Source organism: Myxine glutinosa, chromosome 12 (assembly GCF_964187855.1).
Source record: "Myxine glutinosa chromosome 12, kmMyxGlut1.1, whole genome shotgun sequence".
NCBI classification, from domain to species: Eukaryota; Metazoa; Chordata; class Myxini; order Myxiniformes; family Myxinidae; genus Myxine; species Myxine glutinosa.
In genome coordinates this window covers 24,446,093-24,464,072 of record NC_136272.1, presented here as the reverse complement: position 1 = coordinate 24,464,072, position 17,980 = coordinate 24,446,093, and the positions used below count along the sequence as shown (strand labels likewise).

The 17,980-nt window shown below is 45.2% G+C and overlaps 1 protein-coding gene across 2 annotated transcripts in view; it reads right to left on the bottom strand.

The window, feature by feature from the left end:
• The window catches only part of LOC137438099 (uncharacterized), a 144,171-nt gene that overhangs the window by 90,348 nt on the left and 35,843 nt on the right, over positions 1 to 17,980 (bottom strand). The window contains exon 6 of one of the 2 annotated variants that reach the window (XM_078766580.1): positions 7,763 to 7,808. The exons of the other annotated variant lie outside the window; for it this stretch is intronic. Coding sequence (XP_078622706.1) covers positions 7,763 to 7,808 — 46 coding nt within the window. The remainder of the gene's footprint in view (positions 1 to 7,762; positions 7,809 to 17,980) is intronic. 2 annotated transcript variants of the gene reach the window in all.

Sequence of the window (17,980 nt, the reverse complement as noted above, 5' to 3'; positions counted from 1 at the left end):
AAGGACTTCTGCGACTCACTGGGACTGACACAATCTGTCAATTTCCCGACCCGGATCTCAGTCAACGGAGCATCTTCTCTTCTGGATTTGGTTATGACAAACTTCCCTGAAAATGTCTGCTGCTCTTCTTCTGCTCCAATCGGCTCATCTGATCATGTGCTTGTCAAAGTGGACATCTCTCTTACCATTCTCAGAGAGCCTCCTCAGCGTCGACGAGTCTGGCATTTCACTCAGGCCAACTGGCACGGTCTTCAAGCAGCCATCAATCATCTGGACTGGTCTCCCATCTCTACCGCCTCTGACATCAACTCATCCTTGGAATTCTTTCAAAGTAAATTGCTCTCTCTCATGCACAGATTTATACCATCTCGTCTTCAGTTGTCATACCCTTCCTGCCGTCCATGGTACACGGAATCTTGTGGTGAGGCTGTTGCCCTGAAACAACTTGCTTTCGTCTCCTGGAAAGCAAATCCAACGGAAGGAAATCTCATTTCCTTTCACAAAGCCCGAAACAAGTGTGTGTCCACCCTCAGGAGAGCCAGGAAACAATATCTCACCATTCTCAAGACCGAACTCTCTTATCTGTCTCCCTCTTCCAAATCCTGGTGGCGTCTGGTCAAATCTGTTTCTGGTGTTTGTTCCCCCTCCATCCCCTCCCTCACCTCAAACGGCTTAACGGCTGACTCCGCACGTGAAAAAGCTGAATGCCTCAACTCTGTGTTTGCCTCTAAATCTTGTGTCCCAAACCCATCCCTCTCTGTACCCACCGTACCCAGTCGTACCCAGCTGCTCCTGGACTCTGTGTCCTTTCCTCCTGACAAGGTGGAAAAGTTTCTGTCAACCCTCGACTCTGATTCTGCAACTGGTCCTGACGGCATCAGCCCACGGGTCCTAAAATCATGTTCCTCTGCTCTTTCACTCCCTCTTTCTGTTCTCTTCACCCTCTCTTTTGCTCAAGGTCATCTGCCATCTGCTTGGAAATCAGCCAACATCACCGGTTTGCACAAAAAAGGTGCAAAAACAGATCCCAGCAACTACAGACCAATCAGCCTTCTCCCAATTATCAGCAAAGTCATGGAATCCATCATTGCTTCAGATATTAAATCTTTCCTCTTCTCCAATGGCTTGATCTCTGATCATCAATTTGGTTTCAGACCTGGTCACTCTACTCTGGACATGCTGCTTTTGCTTTCTCAACAATGGATGGAGGTCCTCAACGCCAAACAGGAAATTAGAGCTGTCTCCCTTGACATTTCACGTGCCTTCGATACGGTCTGGCACCCTGCTCTGCTCACCAAACTCTCCTCCTTTGGTATCCATGGAAATCTCCACGCATGGCTGGCGGACTTCCTCTCTGGTCGTAGTCAACGTGTGGCCCTGAATGGGTTTCTCTCATCTCCTCTTCCTGTTCAGGCTGGAGTTCCCCAAGGTAGTGTTCTGGGCCCTGTGCTTTTTCTGGTCTTCATCAATGATCTCTCTGACTCTCTTGAAAATCCTCTCTATCTCTTTGCTGACGACTCTACTCTGTCGCTCCATTCCTCATCCCTCAGATCGGCAGTCTGCAGCCTCCTCACTCTCTGCAGACCTGGACAAAATCACAGACTGGTCAAACAAGTGGAACATGTCTTTCAATCCTGACAAATCTCACACTCTTACAATGTCTCTCCGAAAGGACCGACTGGACAACCCTCCCATCTACTTTCTCAACAATCCTCTCCAAGAAGTTCTGTCGCTCAAGCTTTTGGGTCTCACTATCTGCCATGATCTTTCTTGGGAAAACCACATTTCCCAGCTGGCCTCCAAAGCCAGTCGCCGACTGGGCATCCTCCGTCGTGCGAAGTCCTTCCTTGGCACACCTGAGTTACTCACCACATACAAGGCTTTCATCCGCAGCTCAATGGAATACTGTTCCCCCCTCTGGGCTGGTGCTCCTGCCTCACACCTTGCTCGGCTTCACGCTGTTGAGGCGAAAGCTTTCAGAATCATTGGAATCTCCTGCGATGTAGTCAACACCGAGGGCCTTTCACTCACTCACCGCAGGCAGGTTGGTGGTCTTTCTGTCTTCTACCGACTCCTCTCCGGCCTTGCTCCCCCAGCTCTCTCTCTGTGCTCTGTCCCCCCAATATTCCTTCAGGTCGCACAAGATCTGCCTGCAACCCTCTTATGGTTAAACTGCCAAAGTCTAGGCTCTCTGCTCACCTTCACTCTTTCATTCCCCTTTTCTCCCGCCTCTGGAACAAACTCCCCCACTCCCTTCAATCCCACTCCTCCCTCCAGGTCTTTAAAACAGCTGTTCACCATCATCTCTTATCTTCCCCCATCGAAAACCTTGATCTTTTCTACCCCCGGTAATTCACCCCAGAGTCCTTGCAGTGTTCATATGTTTTATTCTTCTCCCACCTCCCCCCAAGTCCTCCCGATGTCCCTGCTCTCAAATGTTGTGTTTGTGTCCTTCCCCCTCTTCCCCCTCTCTTTTGTGTCCTTCCCCCTCTCTCCCCATCTTGTCTGCCGCTCCCCTTGTTTTTTGTGTTTTGTGTGTCGGTTTGTCTTTTTGTGTGATTAATGTTAGCTCTTTCACGAGCCTCGATCTTGTATACAAAAAAAACAACTGCCGAGCCCCCTTTCGGTGCCCAGCAATGACGATTTGCAATGCCTGGAGATGGCATAGGAAAGGTGCGGTGTCCAACAAACAAACAGAGTGAAAACTGAGTACTCCCTTTCAGCGTGCGTCACTGCCGAGCCCCCTTCGGTGCCCAGCAATGACGATTTGCAATGCCTGGAGATGGCATAGGAAAGGTGCGGTGTACAATAAATCAAAAATAGCCTTTGCAGCTAAATCACCTGGTCATTGGCATGTCCAAATATCAGCTTCCTAACTCAAAAGGTGCCTGAGTTAATGGTCAGAAGAGAAAGGAAATTTGATTAATTAGATAAGTACTTAATTAATCGCTAATAATTAAATAACTCCTCAAATAATTGATTAATCAAAAAACAAAAAATACCGTTTTTGCAATACCGTTTTTGCAAAAAAACAATGCAAGACATGCCATTTCAGGGTAAGTGATTGTAAAGTTTCTTTCATATTTTCATTGATCAACCTAATCCACCCTCTTGCTTGGTGATGACGTGAATGGGAATTTTCATGTAAAACTACTTGACTGATAAAATAACATTTCGGAACATCATTTTCTGAATTGTTTGCTTCATTGAGATACCTTCTGTCTCAATGAGAAGAGGAAGAAGTTGTTTCTTGGGTTTGTTGATCTGGAGAAAGCATTCGATAGGGTTCCACGTGAAGTAGTGACATGAGCATTGAGGAAGTTAGGAGTGGAGGAATGCTTGATCAGAGTAGTGATGGCAATGTACAAAAGAGCGTGCACAGCTGTAAGGACGAAGGACGGGAACAATGGTGAGTTTGAGGTGAAGGTGGGAGTGCATCAGGGGTCGGTACTAAGTCCGCTACTATTTGTAGCTGTCATGGAGGTGCTTGCTCAGAACGTAAAGGAGGGTTTACCGTGGGAGTTGTTGTATGCAGATGATCTGGTGTTGATTGCAGAAAGTATGGATGGACTGAAGGAGAAAATGAACAAGTCGAAGGAATGTTTGGAGACAAAAGGTCTGAAGGTGAATATCGGAAAAACGAAGGTGATGGCAAGTGGTAAAGCATGTGGTGAGGTGGAAAGAACTGGGAAGTGGCCATGTGCTGTGTGCAGGAAGGGTGTCGGAGTGAATTTCATTCAATGTCCAATGTGCGCTGAGTGGGTTCATCAAAAATGTTGTGGTTTGAGAGGGTCATTAACCAGTGTGGCAGCTACATTCAAGTGTAAGGTGTGCACAGAGGGAGCTGCAGATGGAGGAAATGTTGAGTTGGATCTTGGAGACGGCATGAAGCTGGAAGGTGTGAAAACATTTTGTTACCGAGGAGACATGCTGAATGGAGAAGGTGGATCAGACTCGGCAACGGTTTCTTGAGTGAGATGTGCATGGAAGACGTTTCGGGAACTGAGTGGCGTGCTGACGAGGAGGGGAGTGTCGTTGAAGCTGAAGCTGAAGGGAAAGGTGTATGCTGCATGTGTGAGAAGTGTTATGATTTATGGGAGCAGGACATGGGTCATGAACGTATAGCAGCAACGAAGGCTGGAAAGGGTGGAAATGCGAATGGTTCGGTGGATGTGTGGAGTATCGTTGAGAGAGAGGAAGACAAATGATGTATTGCGAAAGATGATGGGAATAGAGCCTGTGATGGATGCTGTGAAGAGGAACAGGTTGAGATGGTTTGGTCATGTGTTGAGGAAGGATGAAAGGGACTGGTTGAGCAGAGTGATGGAAATGAATGTCGAAGGAAGTAGAGGACGGGGAAGACCGAGAAAGACTTGGCTAAAGATGGTCGAAGAAGAAATGCGGGCAAGGGGGTTAACAAGGGGAGATGCAGAAAATAGGGCAAAATGGAGAACATTGTCATGGGGACCGCAAGGCTAATCCCCGCTCTTGCAGGGCAAATGGCCTTAAAATGCCTGTTGTTGTTGTTGTTGTTGTTGTATTAAGATACCTTCTCTGATTGCAGAATGTTACAAACCTCAGAGCTTCACTATTATGAGAAGTAAATTCCATAAATACATTTTTAGGAGTGGAAAAAATTGTAACAAGAGAGACTTGCTTTTCACACATCGATTTTGAAAATTACTCAAGGAAAAATATATATATTTGTGGAAATTCGTGTCAAGGTGGAGAAATGACTTTTGTGTTTAATGGTCAGTGTTGATCAGAAATAGTGCTGTGAATGTAGCAGAGGAAGCTTTTTTGTTTGTTTTTTTAAGGCAAATACCTCAGGTAATCTTTTTGTTAATTGGGGAAGGCCGGGACAAGAGGGTGGGAAGGGGGAGATTGTGGTGTGGAAACTGTGAAACTACCTTTTTCCTTTTCTTTTCCGGAAATGTTTGTCAATAGTTTAATATTGAACAGAAACTAGCTTTGGCTTTATAAGATGAGGTTGCTCATGGTATTTGTGATGCAAATTTTGTTTATGTGCCATTGGATAATTGGAGAAGTATTTTGTCATTATTGGTATGTTCAACTGAAGTTAATTGATGTTGTATTATTCTATTTCTTACATCGAGTTGGTAGTCCTATTAAAGTGTGAAATATGTCATTTGCAGACGCAGCTCCTTCAAGGACGGTTAGAATGCACCCAGAACTACCATGAAGGTGTTTTGAATAATGTTAACTGCTCTGAGATCCTCTCATTCCGACCTTTCTCAGAGGATGGACAAGGAGTGCGAAGCAGAGTGGAAGTTACATTAAACCTTAAAGGAAGCAGGCGAAGCATCACTATCAAACCAGGTCTTTGGGCACACCTTATACAATTACCTACAAATTTGAATTCAATGTGCAATCCTTGTAAGACGAAAGCTGATGATGGCATACGACTTTGTTTTTTTGTTTTTTTTTATTGGATAGAGGGCCTACTTTTCCCTTTAGGATTGTATAAAAAAAACAGTTGCACTCTCTGCATCTGTCCAGTTCTGAGAGTGATTCTGCAATGTTTTAATTGTCCACAGACCAAATTTGCTGATGTTTGGATAAATTATGCAGGAATATTCAAATTATGACGAAAGGCACACATCCATTAACACCAAAATAGTTTCTATGACTATCTAAAGTCACCTTTTGAATCCGACCAACCCAAGTTGCGTCATTGCCACGTGTCATGTCGAAATCTTCCCTACTAAGGGTCAAATTCATCAATGTGGCCAAAAGAAGTCATGGTATAAATGTTTATCCTTGTCGCCATGTTATGAATATGGGGTGTGCTCAGTTCCCAAGTTTATTGTCGAGCACTCGCTGGCCTGGTGTTGGCTTAGCGGTTGGGGGGGGCTGGCTTGGGATCCTAGGATCCTGGGTTCGAATCTTGGTCGATCGCTGAATTAACACCAGGGGGGTTGACTCAGCCTGTCATCCTTCCAAGGTCGGCAAATTGAGTACCAGCTTGCTGATAATTCCCTGTGTGTCGCAAGAGATGACCAACAGGGTTGGTGGCAGGAAGGGCATCCGGACATAAAACATTGCTTCAAAAAGGGGACCACGGTGCCCGAAAAAGGCCATCCGCTGCTCTGCGGGGGAAAATGGCCTCCAAAGGTGGTTCTTTTTTTTTTTCTTATTCGCCAAGTGGCGAAAGTACTCAAGCAAGCACTCCATTCAAAACCGTTGATAAGGAACGGCTGGCATGGTAAGGGCTAGCTAGCTGCTTGGTAACTGAACATACCCCTGGATACATTGGCAGTATACAGTATAAATACAAAATGCCATAAAAAGGACGGTTTTTTAAATTAAAGACTTCAAATATTAATCACAAGTATTGCAGGTCTCAGTAGAATGACACCCTATTCTACGGAGGTATTAATTAAGACGACAGTGCAGAATGAGGGATGACAACCTTGCTTACATAAATACACCTATAGTTATAAGAATCGCTAATTTCTTAACTTTTACAGATTTCACTCCAGATTTTGTAGGTTATTTAGTCCACCATAGTACGGCAGATAGGTGAAATATTTGGGAGAATTGTGACTTTGATGATACAAGCACGAGAGTTGGCACACAGTTAGAGTATGCCCCTAAGGAAGATATTTGGCTTAAGGGCCATCGCAGATTTGTCCTGTGACAACAATGGCGGCCATTTTTCAAAAAAGGACAAATCTGCGATGGCCCAAGAGCCAAATATTTTTCTTAGGACATACTCTGACTGTGTGCCAAATGCCATGCTTGTATCACCAAAGGCACAATTCCTGCACCTATCTGCCATACCACCAGCTCCAATCCTCAAATCAGAACACAGATTTTGATTGTGAACTTTAATTAGTCTGTGGGAGGTCATTGTGGAAAATTGCATCAAATAATGCATAAAAGCACTCCATGCTCCTAATTTGAAAACTATAGCACCTACAAAAGTGATGTATGCAGTCATTTGTAAGGATGAAGATCAGACATTCAATGTTGTGAGTGAGAAAAGTGAAAAAAAAAAAAAAGAGAGTTTAATCATGCAGAAACCACTGCGGCCTGTTCCAAGGCAAGGCAATTTTGAACTGGCCGAAATAAAGCTTAAGACCCCTGGAAGGGATAGCACGCTGACCAAGGATAAAGCCTGCTTTTGTTTTAATTTAACGAGCTGGTTAATTATCTCCAAAAGGCATGTTTAAATTAACACAAACATCCATTTTTCTTTCATGCGCTCCCTTGAAGTTTCCTTATTATGCATGCAAATCTTTGGGCCACTAGGTTTCATGGTTTTGGAGTTATGTAGGAGACATACACACTAACTAACTGACTGACTGACTGACTGACGCACATTCTCTTTTATTACCATAGATAATAGATATGCAATTACTGCAAAACTGGAGGTTTTTGGAAGCAGTAAAAAGGTGATTTGTGTTCGACAGTGTTCAAGTATAAAATTCAATTTAAATAAAATAAGGATTTTAAAAGTCAAAAAAAAAAATCCGGAAGTTTACCGCGATTGACGCAGTGTCTTTTACACCACCTTACTTAAACTTATTACACTATAAATATTTAAAATAAATACTGATCGTTTCACAATGGTTTTCCTCACCAAGTTCATTTAATCGATTGATTTATAGCCAGGGCTCAGTCGATGCTTCTTAAGGCCTTTATTTACGGTTTTAAATGGCAAAAAGTAGAATTAAGGCATATTTCATGAAAGAGGTTCTCAAACTTTTTGGAAGACTCTCATTCCTTACAAATATACCTGTTCAATCCTTCTTGCTTAGGCCCCACATGGACAGATGTCAATCCTAAAAACACACATGAGCACATTTTGATACAATGCCAAAAATATTTGGCCCAGTTGCATAAAATTCCCTTATCCTTAAAGTTTTCTAAAAAAAAAACATTTAAAAAGAAAACGAAATCTAGAAAGTTATTTACATTCCATTTATCATGAATGTGATTGAATCAACTTTTCAATTGTAGCATTTAGTAACCTTCTACATAAGAGAGATGTCTGTGACAGTGACATCGGAACGGCCAGAGAGACGGGTGTGAAGGTCCTCTTTAAAGGCGGAACGGTCGATGGCACGGATGTTGCGGGCAGTGATGAAGGTGGGCTGAAGACTAGGAACAGCAATACTCAGGTGGCTGGTGACACATAAGTGGTCCGAGGCGATAGCGCAGGTCACTGACGTGGACTGCACCAACTGATCATCGCATCTGTGCACTGACCAATCCAGGATGTGTCCTTTAACGTGTGTAGGTTGGGAGACAGACCGAGTCTAAAAGTAGAAAGGAGGTCGATGATCTTTGAAGTGAGAGGATGTTGTGGTTGGTCGTAGTGGACGTTGAAATCTCCAAGAATTGAGACGAAACCAGGAAGAGTATTGCAGTGGTCGAGCAGATTAGGAAGCTGGGTCACGAACATAGTCAGTAAGCTTGTTTTTCCGGTTAGGTGGAGGTCGGCAGAGGCAGAAGAAATGAAGTGTTTTCTGACAGAGTGAAGGTGACATGGGCTAGCTCGTTTGGATGAATGGTCGAACGAAAAAGTCGTGGTGAAGGAGACAAAGGGAGAGAAGTTGTCGCTGTCAATAACAGTCACGCCCCCCCCCCCCCCTGGAGGAGCGAGGAAATGACTGCAGGGTGTATCTAAGTGGGGTGAGATCAGCACACCTCACTTCGTCGCCACTGGGTCGGAGCCAAGTTTCGGTCAGAAAAAACACGTCGATATCGTTATCTTGAATAAAAGAGGTAATTTCGGTTCGCTTTTCAGGACTACTTACAGACTGAGCGTTGAATAAGGTGAGATACAGGTCAGAACGGTGTTGTTTTGGTGCTGTGTATGTTCTACAGGGATAGATGAGGTTATTGAAGTTGACAGGGGACACTTTTTCACAGGAATTATTAAAATGTGTGCCCGGCCGTCGCTGGTCGCGAAGAGAAATCGCAATCTGTATTTTTCTCTGCTTTCTTCTCCCGCCTCGCTTTGTGCGTTTTCTCTGGAGACCAACGCCGATTTCAAGTTCTCTAAGGCCTGAGACGAGTCCAGGAGACAATTGAGTGGTGTTGTTTAAAGACAAAAGTTTTGCCGAGTGTAGCGAATAGGCCTCGAGATAGAGGAGTTAGAGCGGATGGTCGAGCTTGGTACATGCAGCGGTGCGTGCAGAGGTGGGGCGGGCGGTGGGACGAGTGATGGGGCGAGCGGTGGAACGAGCATTGGAACGAGCGATGGGGCGAGCGGTGGAACGATCGATGGGGCGAGACGGGAAAAGAACTGTCTTGTTGAGAGGCGCACACCGGGGCCGCGTGAGGCGCAGCGAAAAAACATGGCGGGTACTCACAGTTCGAAATTGTCAACTTGGTGGCGAGTAAAAACCAAAGTACTGCAAATCTCATGGGCAGACACGCCGCCAGAAGCCAGGAAACGAAACAGGGATCCATCACAGTCATTCACACAAAGCACAACACGACAGCACACGCTATATCCAACGGAATCAATCAAATACAAAGGACGACCGACCCAGCTCAGCCTGCTAGGCGAGTGACCCGGAAGCAGAATTTTCGACAAGGACACTATGGGGATCTTTAACATCCATGAACTGATGTCAGCAGATGGAACCCCAAGTTTAAGGGCTGACATACACATACACAATGATGAATCAAATCACCCTGCCTGTGAAACACCAGGAAAGCAGTTTAAAGCTGGGTCATGATTCAAACCCAGGCTCGACAGCTTCAAAGCGAGTGTGTGTATCTTTAGGCCATCCTGCCAGCCCACATACACACGATTCCTGCTGTCACATCGAAGTTAGATTGGTTCAACCGCATTGAGGTACAATTAGATGCTCTCCACTTCTTTGTGATGTGATGTGTGCCAAATGCCATGCTTGTATCACCAAAGGCACAATTCCTGCACCTATCTGCCATACTACCAGCTCCAATCCTCAAATCAGAACACAGATTTTGATTGTGAACTTTAATTAGTCTGTGGGAGGTCATTGTGGAAAATTGCATCAAATAATGCATAAAAGCACTCCATGCTCCTAATTTGAAAACTATCGCACCTACAAAAGTGATGTATGCAGTCATTTGTAAGGATGAAGATCAGACATTCAATGATGTGAGTGAGAAAAGTGAAAGAAAAAAAAAAGAGAGTTTAATCATGCAGAAACCACATCACATAACTTTGTGATGTCAAATAAACGTTCTTGATATGATTAGTACTGTCATATTGAGGATACATCCTTGATTAGTGATATTTCAGAGGTTACATACTTCATTTGTGATATTTCAGAGGTTACATCCCTGATTAGTGATATTCCAGAGGACACATCCTTGATAACCTTGATTAGTGATATTTCAGAGGATACATCCTTGATAACCTTGATTAGTGATATTTCAGAGGTTACATCCCTGATTAGTGATATTCCAGAGGACACATCCTTGATAACCTTGATTAGTGATATTCCAGAGGACACATCCTTGATAACCTTGATTAGTGATATTTCAGAGGTTACATCCTTGATTTGTGATATTTCAGAGGTTACATCCTTGATTAGTGATATTTCAGAGGATACATCCTTGATTAGTGATATTTCGGAGGTTACATCCTTGATTAGTGATATTTCAGAGGATACATCCTTGATTTGTGATATTTCGGAGGTTACATCCTTGATTAGTGATATTTCAGAGGACACGTCCTTGATAACCTTGATTAGTGATATTTCGGAGGATACATCCTTGATTAGTGATATTTCAGAGGATACATCCTTTGTTAGTGATATTTCAGAGGATACATTCTTGATTAGTGATATTTCAGAGGTTACATCCTTGATTAGTGATATTTCAGAGGATACATCCTTTGTTCGTGATATTTCAGAAGATACATCCTTGATTAGTGATATTTCAGAGGTTACATCCTTGATTAGTGATATTTCAGAGGATTTTTTTTTTTTTTTTTTGTATACTGAATCGAGGCTCGTGAAAGAGCTGACATTTACTTCACAAACAAATCAACCAGACAAACAAAATATATAAAAAGAGGGAGCTGAAGACAAGAGAAGGGGAAGCACACAAACATTTGAGAGCACACATTTAAGAGCAGGGAGATGTGTGGGAGGGAGAGGGCTTGGGAAGGGGGGGGGGGGGGGGGTTGGGAGAAGTATAAAACACAAGGACACCAAGGAATTCCAGGACAGAAGTTGGTATTTCAAAAAAGTGGAATTGGGGTGAAATTAGCGGTGGTAGAAAAGATCAAGGTTTTGGATGGGGTAAGATAAGAGATGGTGGTGAACAACTGTTTTAAAGACCTGGAGGGAGGAGTGCGATTGAAGAGAGTGAGGGAGTTTGTTCCAGAGGCGGGAGAAAAGAGGAATGAAGGAGTGAAGGTGAGCAGAGAGTCTTGATTTTGGCAGTTTAACCATAAGAGGGTTGCAGGCAGATCTTGTGCGACCTGTAGGAATATTTGGGGGACAGAGCCCAGAGAGGGCTGGGGGGGCAAGGCCAGAGAGGAGACGGCAGAAGACGGAAAGACCACCAACCTGCCTGCGGTGAGTGAGTGAAAGGCCCTTCGAATTAGCTTCATCGCGGGAGATTCCAATGATTCTGAATGCTTTGGTTTCAACAGCGTGAAGACGAGCTCGGTGTGAGGCAGGAGCACCAGCCCAGAGGGGAGAGCAGTATTCCATTGAGCTGCGGATGAAAGCCTTGTATGTGGTGAGGAGCTCAGGTGTGCCAAGGAAGGACTTCGCACGACGGAGGATGCCCAGTCAACGACTGGCTTTGGAGGCCAGATTTGAAATGTGGTTTTCCCAGGAAAGATCATGGCAGATAGTGAGCCCCAAAAGCTTGAGTGACAGAACTTCTTGGAGAGGATTATTCAGAAAGTTGATGGGAGGGTTGTCCAGTCGGTCTTTTCGGAGAGACATCGTAAGAGTGTGAGATTTGTCAGGATTTAAAGACATGTTCCACTTGTTTGCCCAGTCTGTGATTTTGTCCAGGTCTGCAGAGAGTGAGGAGGCTGCAGACTGCAGATCTGAGGGATGAAGAATGGAGCTACAGAGAGTAGAGTCATCAGCAAAGAGATAGAGAGGATTTTCAAGAGCGTCAGAGAGATCATTGATGAAGACCAGAAAAAGCACAGGGCCCAGAACACTGCCTTGGGGAACTCCAGCCTGAACAGGAAGAGGAGATGAGAGAAACCCATTCAGGGCCACACGTTGACTACGACTAGAGAGGACGTCCGCCAGCCATGCGTGGAGATTTCCATGGATACCAAAAGAGGAGAGTTTGGTGAGCAGAGCGGGGTGCCAGACCGTATCGAAGGCACGTGATATGTCAAGGGAGACAGCTCTAATTTCCTGTTTGGCATTGAGGACCTCTATCCATTGTTGAAAAGCAGAAGCAGCATGTCCAGAGTAGAGTGACCAGGTCTGAAACCAAATTGATGATCAGAGATCAAGCCATTGGAGAAGAGGAAAGATTTCATATCTGAAGCAATGATGGATTCCATGACTTTGCTGATAATTGGGAGAAGGCTGATTGGTCTGTAGTTGCTGGGATCTGTTTTTGCACCTTTTTTGTGCAAAGCGGTGATGTTGCCAGATTTCCAAGCAGATGGCAGATGACCTTGAGCAAAAGAGAGGGTGAAGAGAACAGAGAGAGGGAGTGAAAGAGCGGAAGAACAGGATTTTAGGACCCGTGAGCTGATGCCGTCAGGTCCAGTTGCAGAATCAGAGTCGAGGGTTGACAGAAACTTTTCCACCTTGTCAGGAGGAAAGGACACAGAGTCCAGGAGCGACTGGGTACGGTGGGTACAGAGAGGGACGGTTTTGGGACACAAGATTTAGAGGCAAACACAGAGTTGAGGCATTCTGCTTTTTCACGTGCAGAGTCAGCCGTGTGCCCGTTTGAGGTGAGGGAGGGGATGGAGGGGGAACAAACACCAGAAACAGATTTGACCAGACGCCATCAGGATTTGGAAGAGGGAGACAGATAAGAGAGTTCTGTCCTGAGAACGGAGAGATCTTGTTTCCTGGCTCTCCTGAGGGTGGACACACACTTGTTTCGGGCTTTGTGAAAGGAAATGAGATTTCCTTCCTTTGGATTTGCTTTCCAGGAGACGAAAGCATGTTGTTTCTGGGCAATAGCCTCACCACAAGATTCCGTGTACCATGGACGGGAGGAAGGGTATGACAACTGAAGACGAGATGGGATAAATCTGTACATGAGAGAGCAATTTACTTTGGAAGAATTCCCAGGAAGAATTGATGTCAGAGGCGGTAGAGATGGGAGACCAGTCCAAACGATTGATGGCTGCTTGAAGACCATGGCAGTTGGCCTGAGTGAAATGCCAGACTCGTTGACGCTGAGGAGGCTCTCTGAGAATGGTCAGAGAGATGTCCACTTTGACAAGCACATGATCAGAAGAACCGATTGGAGCAGAAGAAGAGCAGCAGACATTAGCAGGGAAGTTTGTCATTACCAAGTCTAGAAGAGAAGATACTCCATTGGCTGAGATCCGGGTCGGGAAATTGACGGATTGTGTCAATCTCAGTGAGTCACAGAAGTCCTTTGCTGAGGTGCCATGACTGGTGAGAGAGGAACCCACGCCCAACCAGCTGGCATGATGACAGTTGAAGTCACCACATATGAGGAAGAGAGAGTTGGGATGAGTGGATAGAAGTTGGTCCATGTTGTCAGACAGTGAAATGTAAATGGAGTCATCACTGTTTGGTGGACGGTACAACACACATATGAACAAAAGGTGGGAGCGAAGGGGAAGCCGTAGCCAAAGGTATTCCTGGGGGTGAGGTGGAGAGAGGGCCGTGCAGGGCGAGTGAGGAAGAGTTTTTTATAAAGATAGCAACCCCCCCCCCCCCTCCAGGACGAGGGCTCAGGTCTATCATATCGGAGGAGTGAGTAACCTGGGAGAGATACCAAGGAATCAGACAGAGACATCATGAAGGAGGAAAGTTTCTGTTTAGCAGATCATGTCTGGTTTGTCAGAAGCAACCTGTATGGAGAGATCAGTCAAGTTTGAGCGAAGGCCCCGGATGTTTGAGGTCCATACTGTTAAAGAAGAGGAAGGGGAAGCATCGGATACAGAACAGGGGGGGGGGGGGAGCGGTAGGGTAAGATGTGGAAGTGGTAGGGAGAGCTGTTGAAGGTGTGTCAGAGATTTCAGAATAGCTTGGAGAAAGGGAAGAATGGGGCGGACAAAAGGTTTGGTGGTAATTGGGTGAGGCGCAGTGATGTGTTATTTGAGGAGGGGGAAGAGTGAGGCAGAAGGTTGAGGGAGATGAAGGTGAAAGTTGGAAGGGGGAAGAAGCGGGGAGGACGCTTTGAGGAGGAGGGGTGAGAGAGGAGTCTCGGAGGGGAGGGGTGTGGGGGGAGTTTAGGAGGGAAGGGGCAAGGGGGGAGATCTGAAAGGGATGGGTGATGGGGAAGATTTGGAGGGGAGGAGCAAGGGGGAAGATTTGAAAGGGATTGGTGATGGGGAAGATTTGGAGGGGAGGGGCAAGGGGGAATATTTGAAAGAGATGGGTGATGGTGAAGATTTGGAGGGGAGGGGCAAGGGGGTGGATTTGGAGGGGAGGTGTGATGGGCAAGTTTTGAAGGGGAGGGGTGATGGGGAAGTTTTTGAGGTAAGGGGTGATGGGGAAGTTTTGGAGGGAAGGGGTGATGGGGAAGATTTGGAGGGGAGGGGTGAGATTGGATTTTGAAAAATGTACGATTAATGGGAAACGAACATTTCTTGCAAAATGAGTTTCTTGAGGCCTTCGAGTCAAAAATACGTTTGAGGACGCTGAAGGATGGGTGGAGTTCTGGAGAGTTTAGGGAATGTATGAAAGAGGCACTGTAACTGTAAGAGATGGATTTTTTTTTTTGGAATGAATAGATTTGGTGAGCAAGTCGAAAGCATCCTTTTATAGAAGAAGAAGAAGAAAAAGGTGTTATAGTATATGACAGAATACAGTTCTTCAGGGGACAGTTGAAACATTTTTTAACGACGTGAACACGTGATCACAAACAACGTGGTCGAAGAACGAACGAACAAATAAGAACGAACAACGGATAAGAACAGAGAAGGGAATATATATATATATATATATTTTGAGTTGAGATGAAAACAGAGACAGAGACAGAGACCGAACGTGAAACGTGAAAAATAGAGACCGAAATTAATTGCGAGCGCAATCGAAGAACCGCTGAGACAGAAACAAAGCCTCAAGCAAGCCAAGGTAAGACACGGAAGCCTACTAGTACTACACTAGGCCTCAGAATACGCGACACGAACTAACCGACGATTCTGTACACAGGTATGAAAAACCAACACCAAGAATACTATTAAAGAGACACCAATAGTTACACAAACCGAAAGAAAGATACAGTTTCGACAAAAACACAATTGCGAAAAGTTACTTAACTTCGAAAGCGTGCGCGCGTGGACAGCGTGCCGTGACGAGAAGAGACTTTGAAGAGATTTAAAACGTTAGACAAGTGGTCGATGGTCGGGGAAGTTAGGGGGAGAAGAGAAAATCGAAGAAATAAGCAATACAGCGAAGGAAAGAACTTAAATTCACAGAACACCTATGGGGGTAGGGAAGCCAAGAGAAACCAGGCCGTGCACGCGGTGGGACAGAAAACGATTAAATTATACAAAAGTTTGCAAGAATTGCAAATCAATACCAACTGGAAAACACACTGCAACACACATGCACAATAAAAAACGAGTAGAAATTGAAGAAGACATGAATGGAAAAAATACTATAACTTTTGCTGCAGTGCAGAGGTCGAAGACGCTTCCTTGCTCCAGGGACCGGAAACGGAAGTCCTAATACATCCTTGATTCGTGATATTTCAGAGGTTACATCCTTGATTTGTGATATTTCAGAGGATACATCCTTGATTAGTAATATTTCAGAGGTTTCATCCTTGATTCATGATATTTCAGAGTTTACATCCTTGATTAGTGATATTTCAGAGGATACATCCTTGATTAGTGATATTTCAGAGGTTACATCCTTGATTCGTGATATTTCAGAAGTTACATCCTTGATTAGTGATATTTCAGAGGACACATCCTTGATTAGTGATATTTCAGAGGACACATCCTTGATTAGTGATATTTCAGAGGACACATCCTTGATTAGTGATATTTCAGAGGACACATCCTTGATTAGTGATATTTCAGAGGACACATCCTTGATTAGTGATATTTCAGAGGACACATCCTTGATTAGTGATATTTCAGAGGACACATCCTTGTGTTACATATTTATGTGAATGTATGTGAATTACCATTCAGGTTGCTTATCCGTGTGTATTATATTAAGGGTTGTTGTGATTGGAGGGTCAGGAGCCCTTCTGAACGGAAGTGGCCGGAAACGGAAGTGACCGAAAACGGAAGGAAAAGACACGAGGAAAAAGGACGAGTTTTTCTTCTTCCTCGCCCCGCTCCGACAAAAGGTGGAATCGACCTTGCGCTGCGTGGAAAACAGCGGCGTTCCGAAACCTGTCCGGCGAGAGGAATTCCCGGGACGATACCTGCCCGGTGGAGACGTCAAGTTGACGTGGGGCCGTGCATCGACCCCGCGTCTGGAATCGTTCGCGGCACCGTCCAAACAGACGCGTGCGGGTCGCACGTTGGGGCCTAACGCGCCTTGCAAGCGGCGTGGGGTTTGGCTTGCTCTACCGTACCCGCTCCGCGTGGCCACGAGGGGCTGCAGCCACGGTGCCTGGTACGATACCTGCCCGGTGGAGAAACGTCCACCCGGGGTTCGTTCAACCGCCCGAGTGCGGAGACGCCGACCAGTAGCCGTATCTGGGTCAGGAGGGGCCCAGAGACATTGTGAGGAGCAGAGACCGAAAGGGGGTGTGAGTACTCACCGGGACACACATGGATAAGATGGCCATCTTAATCATAGGGAATTGATTGTGAATTGGGAATTGGTGATGATTATGTATGGTTGATTGCTCGGGGAAAATCTCCGTGGTTGTGTCCTTGAAATATTGTTGATGGTTGTGTCATTGAAATTGTTTGGTATCATTACCATTGAAATATATCCGTGAACGTCAGTTGTTTCTTGGGTGAAATTCATATGGCTTGCGTGGCGAAAGCGCATATATAATACAGCTTTCTGGCGAAGTTCCTCTCACGGTCCGGGGGTCACTGAGACCAGGTATTCACCGAGGGGACCACGTAACAGAATTGGGGGCTCGTCCAAATTACGATTTGCGGTTTCGCAATTGGGTCTACGTCCGGGATTTAAAATTGTATAAAGTAATAAAATAATAATTTTTATTAATTAAAATTTATTAATTAATTATTAATTGGTAAAAAAAAAATTTGAGAAATTGGGGTAAAATCTTGGGTGAAGGTTAACAGGTGTTAACGATAGGCACCATGGCGTTTGTGGCACAGAACTTTGGGGTAACACCGAGTGAGGCACAGTTCCGAGCGTTGCTAAAGTCGGACCTCTTGAAATTGGCCAAACATTTTAACTTGGAGGTCCGAACTAATTTGAGGAAGGCAGAGTTGCAGGCCACGGTGATACAATCTATGGTGGGATTAGGAACATGGGACGAGTTAGCCTGGGAGTGGCTACCCGAAGAACCAGAAGACGTTGAGCTCCGGAAACTGGAGTTGCAGTTACGGAGCCAGGAACGGATTAAAGAAGAAGAAAGGAAAGCAGAAAAGGAAAGAGCAGAAGAAGAAAGGAAAGCAGAAAAGGAAAGAGCAGAAGAAGAAAGGAAAGCAGAAAAGGAAAGAGCAGAAGAAGAGAGGAAAGCAGAAGAGAGGAGGGAAGAGAAACAAGCGGAGGAAAGGAGAGTGGAACGAGAACTCCAGGAAAGGTTAAAAGAAGAAGAAAGGAAAGCACAAGCAGAGGAAAGGAGAGTGGAACGAGAACTCCAGGAAAGGTTAGAAGACAAAAAAGCAGAGGAAAGGAGAGTGGAACGAGAACTCCAGGAAAGG